Raw genomic sequence first — 19,832 nt, 5'->3', positions numbered from 1 at the left:
TATCTGAGTAATAATTTGTAATATCACAAGGATAAATAAAAGAACAGATCCCTGATTTTTCTTGCGGTCGGTAATTAGTCCTCGCCATAATCATGCCCTATATCTGTCTCACTCTCGACGCTACGCATCGCCAGTGGGTAAGAGTGACACACGATGCGTGCTTTGATTTATTTATGTTACGATCTTATTTGTTTATATTACGATATATTTCAAGAATAATGTGATGCAAGTGTATTATAGAGTACCAAAAAGACACAATGAATCCCATTGAAAGTTTTTGTTTAGGAAAATAAATCGTTTCTTAACTAAATACATGATAAAACTAATCATTTTAAAAACGGCGAAATACCGCCGCGTACGGGCGTCTCTCAGGAACAAAGTTGACGCGGTAAAAAGGTTAACAGTCTATTTTCAATCAAAACGTGGATTCCAATACCTAAAAACTCCATGATCTCCGCCTCCGCAATAGCTTGGAACATATTCCTCTTGAAGTTGGTTGCGTATTGCAGATCATAGTCCAGCATTATGCGGCCCTCTATGACATCGTGCCACAGCAGAGGCTGTAACTGGACCTAAACATTCAAACATTCGGGGTGAGTTTAAGAAAAACTCAAATTCAAGTAAGGTGGAAATGAAAGAAGCACCCGTACCGCGTTTCCTTTTAAATTTTGGTTACTGGGTGCTTTTCCAACTGACCTCAGATGGAGTTGTTTCTTTTCTTGTACGCCTGGAAATAGTAAACAGTTCTATTAAGATAAATTATCCCAAAATGAATTAGTAAAGTTCCCCTAATAGATAGTGAAGGTTCCTCAATGGATATAGAAAGACCCTCAAAAGACAGTAAATGACAGTGAAGATCCATCAATGGATTGTGAGCACCCCTCAATGGATAGTCCTTTAAAAAATAGCGGAAATCTCGTGACGGATAGTCACTGCCTCTCGATATTAAGTAAAATTCCTAATAAAGTTCCAAATGAAAATTAATGATATAGAAAGATATAAACAACGGACGTAGAAAGTTATTCGATAGATAGCGACTGCTCTCAATGGATAATAAAAGGTCATTTATGATAGTGAAAATATATCACTAGGCAGTTACTGCCCCTCAACAGATAGTCAAAGTCCTCCAGTGAAGGTTCCTCGACAGATGTAGATAGTCCTTTAATGAATAGTGAAGATAATGCTATGGATCAGTGGCGTGCCTAGGGTTTACGAGTAAGGCAAGTCCATTATTTTTCACATTCGTGAATACATGATGTATGTACCTATAATTTCTTCACCTTATATCATTCCCAGTATAGTAAGAACTCAGAAAGTATTATAAATATAAACAATGTATTGTAATCATTGTAAAAATATGCATACATGTAACTTTTGTAAGGTATAGCCATCACCTTGAAATAAAGAAAATGTTCACTATAATAAAATATCCCAATAAGAACCATCACCATATAATGGCATGCATAGTGTTCAATAATCATATAAGCGCGCGATAATTTAAAAACAGTCATACATTAATTATGTATTTTTAATCATTTGGTCTAGATTTAGTCATTTTTATTTGGAGTTGTTAGGCAAGCTGGGCTTTTGGGCTTCTAGGGAAGTACCGCCACTGCTATGGATAATAAACATTCCTCAATAGATAGTAGAGATCCTTTAACCTTCCCCTCCCGGTGATATGTATTTACTACAGCTTATCTTCAAAAATGAGAATATCTATATAAAATATTATAGATACGGGCTCACAGTTTTTAGTATTCCTCCGTAATATTTTTACATGTAACATAAAAGTATTACAATATAAAGTTATTCATTTGCTGCGACGGAAAAAAAATTGTAAAAAAATAGGGGATAGAATCACCAATACACAAACGTTTCTCATAGTATGCATGTGTGCCGCATTTAACATAACACGTGCACGCAACTTCAAACTGTTTCCGGCGATCTCATTTTAGCTACGCACATGTCGTCGTTCAGGGTGGTCGCGTCGCTATACTAGCTATGGCGGCTACTTATGATGTATTTTTTTCTTTATTTAAGTCTTCAAAAAAATACACATATTCCATGAATATTTCCGTGTTGAGATAGAACACTTTTGATGGGTCAATGCTGAAGTTAACAGATGAAAAACGGGATAAGAACAGTTCCCTCACTTCTTCGTTTAGACTCTTGTTGAAGTCGGTAAACATCCTCCGGCTGCACAGAAGCTTCTGAGATGAGAGACTTCTTCCTCTTCGCCACATACTCCTCGCCTTCCTCTGTCAGACGGACGGACGAAGGTCGCGGCTTTTGCACTAAAAAAAAAATATTCAACTTGGGTAAAGGAATTAGGGATAAAAAATTTCTTAGCATGTATCTGTATTACGAGTAGATTTACTCACCCCTTTCAACAACGTCATATATGAAAAATTGTCAATTTTCAGTTGTGCATGTTTTTGGAATGCCCAGAAAATGTCCCAGCAAAAGCGGCATATTTTTAACTTAATATTTACCCGCTACAGGGCAGAAAGTGTTGTTTTTGCATTTTGAAGAAAAGGTGTTGTTTAATTATTTTTTAAAATATACTAAATTCAGGTTTTACGTAAAACGATCTGTTGCACAGTAAAAAGTTCAATAAGTGGCTTGATTTTTATTTTTAATACATTTTATTTTATATATTTAAACTTTAAAAATGATCTCCTGAAAAATCAAGTTTTTTGATATTTGACGTTGTTGAAAGGAGTGAGCGATATCCCAGTCCTATGTTCCCAGTCCTATTTTTCATCTGTAGCCTTCTGTCCTCCACTGCTGGATAAAGGCCTATTTCTCTGTCTGGTCTGTTGCTGTTTGCAGCCAGTTTCTACCCCCCACAGCGGCATCATCGGACCATCTTTTTTAAGGTCTTCCGACGCCTTTTTTTACTCTCCCAAGGTCTAAAATCATCCCTCATAATTACATTTCAAATTACCTTCAACAGCTGGTTTTCTGAAGACGACTTTAAGAATCTTCCGTTTCATTCCGTTCTTCAGGATCTGCGAGGCTTCCTTGAGCCAAGTCTGGAACGTCGTCTCCTCATACTCCTTCATAACCTTCATAAGGGTTCTGTATTTAGCAAAGGATATCTCCTTTTGGGTGGAGTCGTCCAGTTCCTTAGTCTGAAAAAACAATGAAGATCCATTTTTGAATGCAGTCGAAATGCGATCCCTCAGACGAATGTGTGGCAAAACGATGTTTGATAGATGTTCGAATGATGAAATAAGGAAAGAATGTAAGGCTGAGATAAGCATTTTCGATAAAATTAAGAAAGGTGTGTTGAGATGGTTTGGACATGTGGAGCGTATGAGTGAAGAAAGAACGGTTAAACAAATTTATGGGGCGAATGTAGTTGGAAAAAGAAGCAGAGGACGACCGAGGAAAACTTGGCACAATCAGGTATGTCAAATACTTGAAAGCGGCCAGGTCAGAAGTCGTAATAATCGTCGGGTATGTATGAGGAGATGCATGAATGTAGAAGAGGCAAAGAATGTTTGCAAAGACAGAGTGGTGTGGCGTTCGATTCTCTCTGCCTACCCCTGCGGAGAAGCGGCGTGATGGTTAGTTAGTTAGTTAGTTAGTTAGTGTTTATTGGTTGTTTATCCGCCTCCACAGTGTAATGGTTAGCGTGTTTAGCTACCGAGCTGGAGGTCCCGGAGTTTGATTCCCAGGGCAGGGGGGACACACTAATATTGATTTAATTTTACCCTGGACAAGTCCCTGAAGCGCAGGAGTGATCACCTTGCCTTCATATAAGTAAGATAACACAGCATGAATACGAAGCAGAGCTCTTCGCACCATTGGGTGCGGATAAGGAAAAGAAGAAGTTTATTGCTGAAATTCTTTAACTAGACATCAGTAGGCCAATTTTCAAAATGAGAGCTTAATGGTGAAATTCACAAACTATTCATCAAGAGATCGGGAGCACAGACCAGAAATAAAACTTTATTTGAAATCCCTAAAATGCACACAAGTCCTACCAAAATTCATTTTTAAATTGAGCCCGCGATATGTGCAATGTAATGCTTGATGAAACAGACATCAATAATGTTTCTTTTAATACGTTTAAGACCAATATTGTTGATGTTATATTTGACTAGTTGTTTATTTGATAAAAACATGTAATAAAAAATAATAATAAACCCTTATCCGCACCCCAATAGTGCATAGGGCACTGCGCCATATAAACGCAGTGTTATCTTGATCGTTTACACATGAAGGAAAGGTGATCAGCCATCCGCAGATGAAAACATGTAATGTAAGTTAATTATATAGTTAAACTTTTATGTACATGACAGTTTATTTTTAATTTTTAGATAACTTAAGTGAAAACCTGTAAATGGATTTTATTTATTAAATTTTATTATAATATGTTATTTTTGTATATATTCTGTTGGTTTTCCAATAATAAAAAAAAAAAAATAATAATAATTAATTTTGAATGGCCGGCTTGGCAAGCATGGAATTGGAAGGCACATAAATGTGCTCAAGGCAGAAAGCCGGTTAAAAGACTGTATATTACGGTTACATTTTTGAATATGTTGAAGGACTTCCTTAGCTTGTTGGAGAGTATCCGACACCAGAAGATGGCCCCGGACATGGGAGGGTGGTCGTACAGGAGCGGAGGGTCGTCTCGCTTGCTCTGAAATAGTCATAATATTTTTTTATTAATATTTATAGCACTTTATTGTGGTAAGTCACATTTACTTTTTAATTAAATAAAAGTGATATTCGTATTCTAGTCCGAGATTTTAGTCGGTTGTGACGTGATCATCTCTTCATCAGGAAAATCATTACACCAGCATGCGAACAATACTACATGTCACTACCATAGCACTTTTCATCCACAACTACAAAAAATATTTATAACATGCATTTTTGGTCAGCCCGAGGACCAACATGCACTATGGATTGTAGAACTACATGCCCTAAAGGCCGAGGTGTAACATGTATTAAGGATTGCAGAACTATATGCATTAAAAGATGATATCTATTATGCACTAAGGATTTTTTTTGAAATCTGAGCCCGCTATCCACCTGCAACAGTTATAGAGTCCTGAGGGACTCTCTGTCAGCTGCACATAGAGGAAAATCTTCAAAATATTTCTGAAGAAATAAATAATGCTCTATTCAATTAATGAGGGGGGAGGAGGATGTACGGACAGAGGCCGACACTTCGTTACCACCCCTCGGGATCCCCTCATTACCTCTTTTACTTTTAATAAAATAAAAACAATAAGAAAACAACAAAAAAATAAGATTAATAACAATGTTTCCAAAAATAAAAAACAAAATACAATTTAAGACGAACACAAACAATGACGTAAAGACTAAAGTAATAGAGAACAAGTAACTAATATTTTTTTTTAAATACTGTTATTTACATTAAGAGAAGAAAAAAAAACTATAAATAAAGAAGGACTTCCTAGGTAAACAAAGGCAGAGGATCCAAATACCACCCCCTTAAGGGGAGGACAAAACACAAAAGAACGTGTGCGTTCCGCTCGGAAGGAAGCACAGTCCTGGCCGTATCAGCACCCCACAGGAATGGAGGTGCACTATGGATTGCTGAACTACATGCACTAAAGGCTAAGTTCAAATATGTATTAAAGAGTGCAGATGTATATGCATTAAAGGATGAGATCTAATACGCACTAAGGATTGCAGAACTTCATGCATTAAAGGATGAGATTTAATATGACTAAGGATTGCAGAACAACGTGCACTAAAGGCCAAGGTATAACATGTATTAAGGATTGCAGAACTGTGTGCATTGATGGATGAGATTTAATATGCAGTTAGGATTGTAGAACTACAAGCACTAAAGGCCGAGGTCTAACATGTATGAAGGATTGCAGAACTATATATATGCGTTAAAGGATAAGATGTAATGTGCACTTAGGATTGCAGAAAAACGTGCACTAAAGGCCGAGGTCTAACAAGCATTAAGGATCACAGAATTATATGCATTAAAGGATGAGATTTAATATGCACTAAGGATTGCAGAACAACTTGCACTATGGATTAAAGAACTATATGCACTAAAAGCTAAGGTCTAACATGTATTAAGGATTGCAGAACTATATGCGTTAAAGGATGAGATGTAATACGCACTAAGGATTGCAGAACAACATGCATTAAAGGCCGAGGTATAACATGTATTAAGGATTGCAGAACTATGTGCATTGAAGGATGAGATCTAATATGCAGTATGGATTACAGAACAATGTGCACTATGGATAGTAGAACAACATGCACTAAAGGCCAAAGTCTAACATGTATTAAGGGTTGCAGAACTACATGCATTAAAAGATGAGATTTAATATGCACTAAGGATTGTAGAACTACATGCACTAAAGGCTGAGGTATAACATGTATTAAGGATTGCAGAACTATATGCATTAAAGGATGAGATGTAATATGCAGTAAGGATTGTACAAAAACATGAACTTTGGATTGTAAAACTAATCATAATATAATAAAACCCTGATCTGCACCCCAATGGTGCATAGGAAACTGCGTCATATAAATGCAATGTTATATTCCTCGTTTACACATCAAGGAAAGGTGTTCAGCCCTCCGCTTCAAGTACCAGTCCAGGGTAGTATTGAATAAATATAACCGTGAAAAAATCACTTATATTTATTTTACCCCCATTGGGAATCGAACCCGGGACCTCCAGAATGGTAGCCGAGCGTGCTGACCATTACACTACGGAGGCGGACAAAATGGATTGTAGAACTACATACACTATGGCCGAGGTCTAACATGTATTAGGATCGCAGAACTAAATGCGTTAAAGGATGACATCTTAAGTGCACTAAGGATCGCAGAACAACTTGCACTATGGATTGTAGAACTACATGCACTAAAGACCGAGGTATTCCATGTATTAAGGATTACAGAACTATATGCATTAAAGGATGAGATTTAATATGCACTAAGGATTGCAGAACAACGTGCACTATGGATTGTAGAACTACATGCACTGGAAGCCGAGGTCTATCGTGTTTTAAGGATTGCAGAACTATATACTTAAAAGGATGTGATCTAATATGAACTAAGGATTGCAGAATAACGTGCACTATGGATTGTAGAATTATATGCACTAAAAGCCGAGGTCTATCATGTTTTTAGGATTGCAGAACTATATGCGTAAAAGGATGAGATCTTATATGCACTAAGGATTGCAGAACAACGTGCACTAAGGATTGTAGAACTACATGCACTAAAGGCCGAGGTCTAACATGTATTAAGGATTGCAAAACTATATGCATTGAAGGATGAGATCTAATATGCACTAAGGATTGCAGAACAATGTGCACTATGGATTGTAGAGCTACATGCACTAAAAGCCGAGGTCTATCATGTTTTAAGGATTGCAGAACTATATGCATTGAAGGATGAGATCTAATATGCACTAAGGATTGCAGAACAACGTGCACTAAAGGCCAAGGTCTAACATGTATTAAGGATTGCAGAACTTTATGCATTGAAAGATGAGATCTAATATGCACTAAGGATTGCAGAACAACGTGCACTATGGATAGTAGAACAACATGCACTAAAGGCCAAAGTCTAACATGTATTAAGGATTGCAGAACTATATGCATTAAAGGATGAGATCTAATATGCACTAAGGATTGCAGAACAATGTGCACTATGGATTGTAGAGCTACATGCACTAAAAGCCGAGGTCTATCATGTTTTAAGGATTGCAGAACTATATGCATTGAAGGATGAGATCTAATATGCACTAAGGATTGCAGAACAACGTGCACTAAAGGCCAAGGTATAATATGTTTTAAGGATTGCAGAACTATGCGCATTGAAGGATGAGATATATTATGCAGTTAGGATTGCAGAACAACATGCACTATGGATAGTAGAACAACATGCACTAAAGGCCAAGGTCTATTATGTATTAAGGATTGCAGAACTATATGCATTAAAGGATGAGATTTAATATGCACTAAAGATTGCAAACCAATGTGCACTATGGATTGAAGAGCTACATGCACTAAAAGCCAAGGTCTATCATGTATTAAGGATGGCAGAATTAAATGCATTAAAGGATGAGATCTAATATGCACTAAGGATTGCAGAACAACGTGCACTATGGATAGTAGAACAACATGCACTAAAGGCCAAGGTCTATTATGTATTAAGGATTGCAGAACTATATGCATTAAATGATGAGATTTAATATGCACTAAGGATTGCAAAACAACGTGCAGTATGGATTGAAAAACTACATGCACTAAAAGCCAAGGTCTATCATGTTTTAAGGATTGCAGAATTAAATGCATTAAAGGATAAGATGTAATATGCACTTAGGATTGCAGAAAAACATGCACTAAAGGCCGAGGTCTTACAAGCATTAAGGATCACAGAATTATATGCATTAAAAGATGAGATCTAATATGCACTAAGGATTGCAGAACAACTTGCACTATGGATTAAAGAACTATATGTACTAAAAGCTAAGGTCTAACATGTATTAAGGATTGCAGAACTATATGCGTTAAAGGATGAGATGTAATATGCAGTATGGATTGCAGAACAATGTGCACTATGGATAGTAGAACAACATGCACTAAAGGCCAAAGTCTAACATGTATTAAGGGTTGCAGAACTACATGCATTAAAAGATGAGGTTTAATATGCACTAAGGATTGCAGAACAATGTGCACTAAAGGCCGAGGTATAACATGTATTAAGGATTGCAGAACTATATGCATTAAAGGATGAGATGTAATATGCACTAAGGATTGTACAAAAACATGCACTTTGGATTTTAAAACTAATCATAATATAATAAAACCCTGATCTGCACCCCAATGGTGCTAGAAAACTGCGTCATATAAATGCAATGTTATATTCCTCGTTTACACATCAAGGAAAGGTGTTCAGCCCTCCGCTTCAAGTATCAGTCCAGGGTAATATTGAAAAATATGACAGTGAAAAAATCACTTACATTAATTTTACCCCCATTGGGAATCGAACCCGGGACCTCCAGAATGGTAGCCGAGCGTGCTGACCATTACACTACGGAGGCGGACAAAATGGATTGTAGAACTACATACACTATGGCCGAGGTCTAACATGTATTAGGATCGCAGAACTAAATGCGTTAAAGGATGACATCTTAAGTGCACTAAGGATCGCAGAACAACTTGCACTATGGATTGTAGAACTACATGCACTAAAGACCGAGGTATTCCATGTATTAAGGATTACAGAACTATATGCATTAAAGGATGAGATTTAGTATGCACTAAGGATTGCAGAACAACGTGCACTATGGATTGTAGAACTACATGCACTGGAAGCCGAGGTCTATCGTGTTTTAAGGATTGCAGAACTATATACTTTAAAGGATGAGATCTAATATGAACTAAGGATTGCAGAACAACGTGCACTATGGATTGTAGAATTATATGCACTAAAAGCCGAGGTCTATCATGTTTTTAGGATTGCAGAACTATATGCGTAAAAGGATGAGATCTTATATGCACTAAGGATTGCAGAACAACGTGCACTAAGGATTGTAGAACTACATGCACTAAAGGCCGAGGTCTTACATGTATTAAGGATTGCAAAACTATATGCATTGAAGGATGAAATCTAATATGCACTAAGGATTGCAGAACAACGTGCACTTAAGGCCAAGGTCTAACATGTATTAAGGATTGCAGAACTTTATGCAATGAAAGATGAGATCTAATATGCACTAAGGATTGCAGAACAACGTGCACTATGGATAGTAGAACAACATGCACTAAAGGCCAAAGTCTAACATGTATTAAGGATTGCAGAACTATATGCATTAAAGGATGAGATCTAATATGCACTAAGGATTGCAGAACAATGTGCACTATGGATTGTAGAACTACATGCACTAAAAGCCGAGGTCTACCATGTTTTTAGGATTGCAGAACTATATGCGTTAAAGGATGAGATCTAATATGCACTAAGGATTGCAGAACAACGTGCACTAAAGGTTGAGTTCTAACATGTATTAAGGATTGCAGAACTATATGCATTAAAGCATGAGATCTAATATGCACTAAAGATTGCAGAACAACTTGCAATATGGATTGTAGAACCACAAGCACTTAAGGCCAAGGTCTAACATGTATTAAGGATTCAGAACTATATGCATCAAAGGATGAGATTTAATATGCACTAAGGATTGTAGAACTACATGCACTAAAAGCCGAGGTCTAACATGTATTAAGGATTGCAGAACTATATGCGTTAAAGGATGAGATCTAATATGCACTAAGGATTGCACAAAAACGTGCACTAAAGGCCGAGGTCTCACATGTATTAAGGATCGCAGAACTATATACGTTAAAGATGAGATGTAATATGCACTAAGGAAGACCAAGAAAAATCTGGCATGATCAAGCATATTAAATACTTTTAAGTAGTCAGGTCAGGAGTCGGAGATTAATCGGCGGTTAGATATGAGGAGATGCATGCATGAATGTGGAAGAGGTGAGGATTGTTAACATGTACACACATTTATTAGAATTTTTTTTTATATTTTCTCATTTGCTATATTTTTTCATTTTTTATATTTTCCCATTTGTTTATTTTGAATATGCTTCTTACCTTATGTTTTTCTCATTTATTTCTTTTAAATATGCTTCTTTTGGCTGTTTATTGTTTTTATATTTTGCCATGTATTAGTTTTGGTTATTTAAAAAAAAAAATCTTTTTTGTAACTAACTAACTAACTAACTAACCATCACGCCGCTTCCCCGCAGGGGTAGGCAGAGAGAATAGAGCGCCACACCACTCTGTCCTTGCAAACATTCTTCGCCTCTTCCACGTTCATGCATCTCCTCATACATACCCGCCGATTGTTACGACTCCTAACCTGACCACTTTCAAGTATTTGGCATACCTGATCGTGCCATGTTTTTCTCGGTCTTCCTCTGCTCTTTTTTCCACTAACATTCGCCTCATAAATTTGTTTTACCGTTCTTTCCTCACTCATTCGTTCCACATGTCCAAACCATCTCAACACACCTTTCTTAATTTTATCGATAATACTTATCTCAGCTTTGCATTCCTTCCTTATTTCACTATTCGCACATCTATCATACATCGTTTTGTCGCACATTCTTCTGAGAGATCGCATTTCGAATGCATTCAGTCTTTTCTTTTTTGTAACTTTAATATATGTGTTCCAGTCTTGTTAACTTAAATCCCATGTCCCAAAATGAGAAATAGAAATTACTCATCCGGAATATTATATATTTATGACTTATGTATGTATGTGTTTTGAAAAATTAATAAATAAAAAAGATAGTCTTACATAGAAGAAGTCGCTGATTTGTTCAATTTCATTGGAGAACTGCTGCATCACCAGATCAAACTTTGTCAGCAGCAATTCGTGGATGGACTGCCGAGTCTTCACCTTCACGAATCTCAACAGCATCTCCAGAGCTTCCTCGGAAGACCTGCAATTGAAATGCACCTGCAGTCAGCTCCGCGGTCACGGCACAAGCGGCGAGCGGCACCTCTAGCAATCTTGTCAACGGACAAGAGCGGCCATTGTTCCCTTATGGGGCTCATTGAACATGCCCAAACCATCTCAACACACCTTTTCTAATTTTATCGATAATACTATCTTAGTATCATTTTAATTAAATTAAATTTATTTATTTGGATAAAAAACAGTAATACGTACAAAAAAAACATTAAAAGAATATACATATCGCTCACTCCTTTCAACAACGTTATAAAACAAAAAACTTGATTTTTCAGGATATCGTTTTTAAAGTTTAAAAATATAATCAAATGTATTAAAAATAAATATCAAGCTGCTTTTTGAACTTTTTACTGTGCAACTATTAGGATTACAACTGATCTTTTTAGGTAAAACCTGAATGTTTTTTCTCCATTTAAAAAATATTTAGTATATTTAAAAAAAAATAAAACAATACCTATTCTTCAAAATTAAAAAACGACACTTTCTGCCCTGTAGTGGGTAAATATTAAGTTGAAAATATGCCGCTTTTGCTGGAATATAGTACATTTTCTGGGCATTCCAAAAACATGAACAACTGAAAATTTATGATTTTTGATATATGACGTTGAAAGGAGTGAGCGATATAATAAAGCCAATTACAGTACAAAAATTTATTTCAATTATCTTGATCGTTAACACATGAAGGGAAGGTAACCAGCCCTCCGTTTCAGGTACCAGTCCAGGGTAAATTAAATAAATTTTAGATTGACAAAAATCAATCATATTTATTTGAATCCCCTCCCTGGGAATCCGAGACCTCCGGAACGGTAGCTGAGTGTGCTAACAATTTCACTACGGAGGCGGACAAAACTACGTGTATGCAAAGTTTTACAAAAATCAGTAACTAAATGTCTTACAAGTAAATGGTGCTTGCTTAAGGTCCAACTCATTATAACGCCGTACACATAACACTGAAGATCGAACATCTCGCCGACACATTTGCCGACATCTGGTGTTGAAAGAACTAATGTAGGGGTGCGAGTAATTAATAAATAAAACTATTAATTTTTTTTAATCATGCAATATGTATTAAACTTGTATCAATTTATTACATATCATTTGTTAACTTTGATATGTAAAAATGTATCTTTTTAAATAATATCACAGCTTTACCCAAGTTACTTTTTGACAGCAAAATTGGTTTAATCCTTACTGGTCCAATGTCGAATCTCATTCGACATCGATTTTTCCCTGTTAGGTCCCATGTTGGATGTTATTCAACATGTTTTTCATCATTCAGCTTTACCCAAGTTACTTTTTGACAGCAAAATTGGTTTAACCCTTACTGGTCCAATGTCGAATCTCATTCGACATCGATTTTTCCCTGTTAGGTCCCATGTTGGATGTTATTCAACATGTTTTTCATCATTCAGCTTTACCCAAGTTACTTTTTGCAAATTACTTTTTGACAGCAAAATTGGTTTAACCCTTACTGGTCCCATGTCGAATCTCATTCGACATCGATTTTTTCCTCTTAGGTCCCATGTCGGATGTTATTCAACATGTTTTTCATCATTAGTATTACCTATTTAAATTCCAAGCTTACATTTTTGTCACTCGTATCTATTACAACAGTATGTGGAGCAGAGGACAAAAGATGTTTCTTCCAATTGGAATGTAACTGTCTACCTAGATTTTTTTTTTAACTTTGGGGCACTGGAAAGGGTTAGTGTGTGTTGTTTTTCTCGTTTCTCTTTAAGTATTTTGAAAACTTTAATTTTTGCACAACACTGAAAGAATCCCTAACATACTGTCCAAAATGTATCTGATACTTATAAATTATGAAGTCAGATCCGGCATTTCTCACTTGAGTAGAAAAAGCCTTTATATCGGCTTTAGATAACCAACGCTTTAATGTAGGAGATTCCAGTCGAATGTGGGTTTAGTTATAGCTCAAATTCTACTTGGTTCTCATACCTGAGGTTCTCGAAAGACTCATCAATGAAGTTCCGGGCCTCTTTCTCCAGGACCAGTGCCTCCTTGTTGACCTCGTTCATGATCTCGTCCCAGTTCTCTTTGTTGTCGGGTATGTAGAGGCTGAAGTCCACCGTCCGGATTGGGTTGGACAGCTGGTTCACCTGGTCGATGACTCCGTCTATCCGCGCTTGATCCCGTATTATGGATTTCAACTCCGCTCCCAGGATGTTCTTGAATTCTATCAGCGTCTATAAAAGAGTGATTATGATCTGGTATGTGACACTATGTGTGTTCCATTCTCCCAACCTTCCATTTCTCCTGATCATGGGCCAAGTTTAAAGTCTAAAGTCAATTACTATTTTATACTTCAATTTTTGTTTTACTTAGTAAATACCACTATTTCTTCAAATCTATTGTGGTACGTGTTTCGATGCATTCCGCATCATTTTCAAACACCGCATGTGAAGCTAAATCTAAATTTTAGAGTTGTGTCCTTGGGTCGTTGAAGATTGAAGAGGTGCTGTTTCTTATTTTAATTTTTTTATTATTTTTTATCAGTGGGAACATAGACAATAGGGAGGAGGCTTAGTCATTGTTATATTGTTAATGATGGGTTTATTATTATTTATATTCTTATGAATTTCTATTTTTTCAAAATGTTGCAGTTTATGACTTTTCATGTTAATAATTTTTAGGATTTCTACGTAATTATTGTTATATAAGTGATCATTATCTATTAATGTTTGGGGAATTCTAAAAATTATTGTTCCTTAAACATAATTCATGTTCCCTGATTCTTCAGAGAAGGCTGATATATCAGATTTTGGTGACCAAAGGGTTTTTGTTATTACCAAGGTTGTATTTTATGACTTTTCATCTTAATCATTTTTAGGATTTCTACGTAATTATGGTTATATAAGTGATAATTATCTATTAAATGGTTGGGGAATTCTAAAAATTATTGTTCCTTAAACATAATTCATGTTCCCTGATTCTTCTGAGAAAGCTGATATATCAGATTTTGGTAACCAAAAGGTTTTTGTTATTACCAAGGTTGTATTTTATGACTTTTCATCTTAATCATTTTTAGGATTTCTAGGTAATTATTATTATATAAGTGATCATTATCTATTAAATGGTTGGGGAATTCTAAAAATTATTGTTCTTTAAACATAATTCATGTTTCATTAATTGATTCGGCAGTCACTTTGTGGTAAAATCTATCCATTTTTAATAAATGTTTTACTTAGTAAATACCACTATTTCTTGTGTCACAGTAGATTTTAAGAAATAGTGGTATTTACTAAGTAAAACATTTATTAAAAATAATTCATGTTCCCTGATTCTTCAGAGAAAGCTGATATATCAGATTTTGGTAACCAAAGGGTTTTTGCTATTACCAAGGTTGTATTTTATGACTTTTCATCTCAATCATTTTTAGGATTTCTACGTAATTATTGTTATATAAGTGATCATTATCTATTAAATGGTTAGGGAATTCTAAAAATACTTGAAAGCGGCCGGGTCAGGAGTCGTAATAATCGTCGGGTATGTATGAGGAGATGCATGAATGTAGAAGAGGCAAAGAATGTTTGCAAAGACCGAGTGCTTTGGCGTTCGATTCTCTCTGCGTACCCCTGCGGGGAAGCGGCGTGATGGTTAGTTAGTTAGTTAGTTAGGAATTCTAAAAATTATTATTTCTCAAACATAATTCACGTTCCCTGATTCTTCAGAGAACCGAAAGCTGATATATCGAATTTTGGTAACCAAAGGGTTATTGCTAATACCAAGGTTGTATGTAATACACATAATGGTAAATGGCACAATTACCTGAGCTACAGCTGCTAGGTCGGCGCAAATGACCGCCAAATAATCGGTTCGCTGGAACAATTTGACCTTGTCAAACTCCCACCGTGGACCCTTCACCGTCTCCTCGATCTTCTTCCTCGTCAGCATATAGCAGGTCCTCCAGTTAACCAGCATGGCCTGGCCCGACAAGGCCAGATTCAGCACTTCTTCGTGCGGTTTCCTGCAAACAAATTATCCATTGCAGAAGGTGTCAGGTCGTGAAGGATCATAACCAGGTCACATTTTCAAGCTCACATCTTGTGTTTTGGAAGCGTCTCTGCTCAGTAAAAAATAGCTTCGTTATCTCACCAATAGATGTCTCTAGCGAAAATTCTAGTGATTCAATTACAATGTTTCGACATTGAATCATATATGCATATAGAACTTCCAAGAATTCGAGTAGTGTGGTTGTCTATGGATAGAATTGGTGAATGTTACACGTACGTAAGTCCCGTAAATGACCTGACATTTCACACAGATGAAGAAGAATATGGAAGTCTGGGCATTTAAGGGGCTTACGACCGTCTTAGGCTGGTTTAAGTGATCACTTTACACACGTGTAACATTTACCAATTCTACCCATGATTGACAACCACACTTCTCAAATTCTTGGAAGTTCTATATATATATGAACCAATTTTGAATCACTAGAACTTCACTAGAGACATCTATTGGTGAGATGAAAAGAAGCTTTTTACTAAGCAGAAACTCTTATATTACTACGTGAGGTCTGAATCCTGGATTATAATCACATACATATAAAAAACAGTATTGTTTTACATTTTGCATAAATTTTGCTTAGTTCACAAAACAAAAACAAAAATTGCTTTGCAAGAGAAGGTCTGTCAGGAAGCCTGAAGGCTTCTGTATCAGATATGGGAATGCCGTGGGATAGATTTAAATAGGATCATAACAAGGTCATGGACCAGTGGAGGACTCACGAGAAGAGTGTCACCACGTTGAGGTACATCTCGATCTTCTGGCAGAGACAGAAGGCGATTCGCTCAAACAGGGGGACCATGTGGTCGTCGTTGCAGTAGAACTTGGAGAGCACCCACAGCATGTTGAGGCCTTCCATCAGCGGAGGGATGCTGTTGGATATAGTCTTCAGGTTGGAACTCTCCGTCACACTCTGGAAAGGGAAGGAGAATAGCATTACCTCTTTGTACTACGTATAACATGATAGGGACAAACAAATTGTTGTATGTATATCACGAGCCCTAGGATGATCAGACTTCCATTTCCCTTCAGATGCTTTATCTTTGTTGGGACATTTATAATGTATATCATTAACTTTTCACCTCTAAGCTTATTAGGGATTAAGTTACCTTGCAGCATCTCGTGACTTGTTGAGTAACGTTGCCTTGAAGTATTGAGTCGTCAAAAACAAAAAAAAAAATTTTACCTTGAAGTATCTCACAAGTTGTCAAGTAAGGATGAAGCTAACTTAAAGAGTATCTCACGAGTTATCAAGTAAGTATAAAGTTGCTCACGAGTTGTCAAGTAAAGAAAAAGTTACCTTGAAGTATCTCACGAGTTGTCAAGTAAGGATAAAGCTACTTTGAAGTATCTCACAGTTGTCAAGTAAGGATAAAGCTACCTTGAAGTATCTCACAGTTGTCAAGTAAGGATAAAGCTACCTTGAAGAGTTATCAAGTTAGTATAAAGTTGCTCACGAGTTGTCAAGTAAAGAAAAAGTTACCTTGAAGTATCTCACAATTGTCGAGTAAGGATAAAGCTACCTTGCAGTATCTCACAGTTGTCAAGTAAGGATAAAGCTACCTTGAAGAATTATCAAGTATAAAGTTGTTTACGATTTGTCAAGTAAACAAAAAGTTACCTTGAAGTATCTCACGAGTTGTCAAGTAAGGATAAAGCTACCTTGAAGTATTTCATATTTGTCAAGTAAGGATAAAGCTACCTCGAAGTATCTCACGAGTTGTCAAGTGAACACAAAGCTACCTTGAAGTGTCTTATTAGTCGTCAAGTTAGGATAAAGCTACCTTGAAGTATCTCAATAGCTATCACGTAAGTAAAAAGTTTTCAATAAATGTTGCAATATGTGTTGTGCAACAACTTGTGCCTAGATGCCCAATATCCCTTGACCTTGAGTAACCAGCTCATCGAAAGGGTCGAAAGTTTCAAGTACTTGGGATTGTACGTGACTAAAAATGGCAGCCTTCAAAAGGAACTGGGAGTGCGATTAAGACTCGCAGGGTCCGCATTTAACAGTATGAAGGCTGTCTGGAGTCGGATTTGTACTCGGTGAAGACCAAATGCCACTTATACAATGCCTGCATTGCTTCTGTTCTCTTATACGGCAGTGAAACATGGCACCTTACAAGGGCCCAGAGCAGCCGTGTACTAAGCTTTGAGAATAGGTGTTTGCGGAGAATTTTAGGCGTGCGGTGGTTTGACTTTGTGAGGAATGAAGAGATAAGACGTAAGACGCAGCGAATCTTGGTCACAACTGTCGTCAAGAAAAGGCGATTCAGTTGGCTTCGCCATGTACTCCGCATGCCTCCCGAGAGCCGCCGTCAAGCTTGCCTCTTTTACAAGGCATCAGGTTCGCACCGCCCAAGATGACTACTGCTGACAATTCGTTGGCAGTTCTCGTCAGAACTTCGGGACGCGGATCTGACTTGGGAGGATGCAAGGGAGTTGGCAGCCGACAGAAAAGCCTGGAGACAGTTTGTGGACTCCATATGCTCCACCTAGGGAGCGTATATGGTTTGATAAGTATAAAGTTGCTCACGAGTCGTCGAGTAAACACAAAGCTACCTTGAAGTATCTCATGAGTTGTCAGGTAAGAATAAAGTAATCGTGTAGTATCTCATGAGATTTCAAGTAAGGATAAATCTACCTTGAAGTATCTCAATAGCTATCAAGTAAATATAAAGTAGCTAACGAGTTGTCAAGTAAACACAAAGCTACCTTGAAGTATCTCAATAGCTATCAAGTAAATATAAAGTAGCTAACGAGTTGTCAAGTAAACACAAAGCTACCTTGAAGTATCTCAATAGCTATCAAGTAAATATAAAGTAGCTAACGAGTTGTCAAGTAAACACAAAGCTACCTTGAAGTATCTCAATAGCTATCAAGTAAATATAAAGTAGCTAACGAGTTGTCAAGTAAACACAAAGCTACCTTGAAGTATCTCAATAGCTATCAAGTAAATATAAAGTAGCTCACGAGTGGTCAAGTAAACACAAAGCTACCTTGAAGTATCTCAATAGCTATCAAGTAAATATAAAGTAGCTAACGAGTTGTCAAGTAAACACAAAGCTACCTTGAAGTATCTCAATAGCTATCAAGTAAATATAAAGTAGCTAACGAGTTGTCAAGTAAACACAAAGCTACCTTGAAGTATCTCAATAGCTATCAAGTAAATATAAAGTAGCTAACGAGTTGTCAAGTAAACACAAAGCTACCTTGAAGTATCTCAATAGCTATCAAGTAAATATAAAGTAGCTAACGAGTTGTCAAGTAAACACAAAGCTACCTTGAAGTATCTCAATAGCTATCAAGTAAATATAAAGTAGCTAACGAGTTGTCAAGTAAACACAAAGCTACCTTGAAGTATCTCAATAGCTATCAAGTAAATATAAAGTAGCTAACGAGTTGTCAAGTAAACACAAAGCTACCTTGAAGTATCTCAATAGCTATCAAGTAAATATAAAGTAGCTCATGAAGTATCTCAATAGCTATCAAGTAAATATAAAGTAGCTAACGAGTTGTCAAGTAAAAAAAAGTAGCTCACGAGTTGTCAAGTAAACACAAAGCTACCTTGAAGTATCTCAATAGCTATCAAGTAAATATAAAGTAGCTAACGAATTGTCAAGTAAACACAAAGCTACCTTGAAGTATCTCAATAGCTATCAAGTAAATATAAAGTAGCTCACGAGTTGGTCAAGTAAACACAAAGCTACCTTGAAGTATCTCAATAGCTATCAAGTAAATATAAAGTAGCTCACGAATTGTCAAGTAAACACAAAGCTACCTTGAAGTATCTCAATAGCTATCAAGTAAATATAAAGTAGCTCACGAGTTGTCAAGTAAACACAAAGCTACCTTGAAGTATCTCAATAGCTATCAAGTAAATATAAAGTAGCTCACGAATTGTCAAGTAAACACAAAGCTACCTTGAAGTATCTCAATAGCTATCAAGTAAATATAAAGTAGCTCACGAGTTGTCAAGTAAACACAAAGCTACCTTGAAGTATCTCAATAGCTATCAAGTAAATATAAAGTAGCTCACGAATTGTCAAGTAAACACAAAGCTACCTTGAAGTATCTCAATAGCTATCAAGTAAATATAAAGTAGCTCACGAGTTGTCAAGTAAACACAAAGCTACCTTGAAGTATCTCAATAGCTATCAAGTAAATATAAAGTAGCTAACGAGTTGTCAAGTAAACACAAAGCTACCTTGAAGTATCTCAATAGCTATACAAGTAAATATAAAGTAGCTCACGAATGTTGTCAAAGTAAACACTAAGCCTACCTTGAAGT

At 36.5% G+C, this 19,832-nt stretch overlaps 1 protein-coding gene across 1 annotated transcript in view; it reads right to left on the bottom strand.

Annotated features, from left to right (window-relative positions):
• The window catches only part of Dhc98D (Dynein heavy chain at 89D), a gene marked incomplete at its 5' end in the record, with an annotated part of 155,605 nt that extends 139,151 nt beyond the window's left edge, over nucleotides 1–16,454 (bottom strand). The window contains 9 exons of the mRNA XM_088275208.1: nucleotides 437–572; nucleotides 651–727; nucleotides 2,154–2,294; nucleotides 2,948–3,134; nucleotides 4,541–4,654; nucleotides 11,342–11,486; nucleotides 13,475–13,722; nucleotides 15,305–15,503; nucleotides 16,264–16,454. Of these exons, the coding sequence (XP_088131334.1) occupies nucleotides 437–572; nucleotides 651–727; nucleotides 2,154–2,294; nucleotides 2,948–3,134; nucleotides 4,541–4,654; nucleotides 11,342–11,486; nucleotides 13,475–13,722; nucleotides 15,305–15,503; nucleotides 16,264–16,454 (1,438 nt within the window). The remainder of the gene's footprint in view (nucleotides 1–436; nucleotides 573–650; nucleotides 728–2,153; nucleotides 2,295–2,947; nucleotides 3,135–4,540; nucleotides 4,655–11,341; nucleotides 11,487–13,474; nucleotides 13,723–15,304; nucleotides 15,504–16,263) is intronic.
• Nucleotides 16,455–19,832: the final 3,378 nt, after the last annotated feature.

This window comes from Brachycentrus maculatus, unplaced genomic scaffold (assembly GCF_059751285.1).
Source record: "Brachycentrus maculatus isolate JH-2025_06_01 unplaced genomic scaffold, ASM5975128v1 h1tg000817l, whole genome shotgun sequence".
NCBI lineage: Eukaryota > Metazoa > Arthropoda > Insecta > Trichoptera > Brachycentridae > Brachycentrus > Brachycentrus maculatus.
Note: the sequence above shows the minus strand (reverse complement) of the source record. Positions and strands in the feature narration are given on the sequence as shown.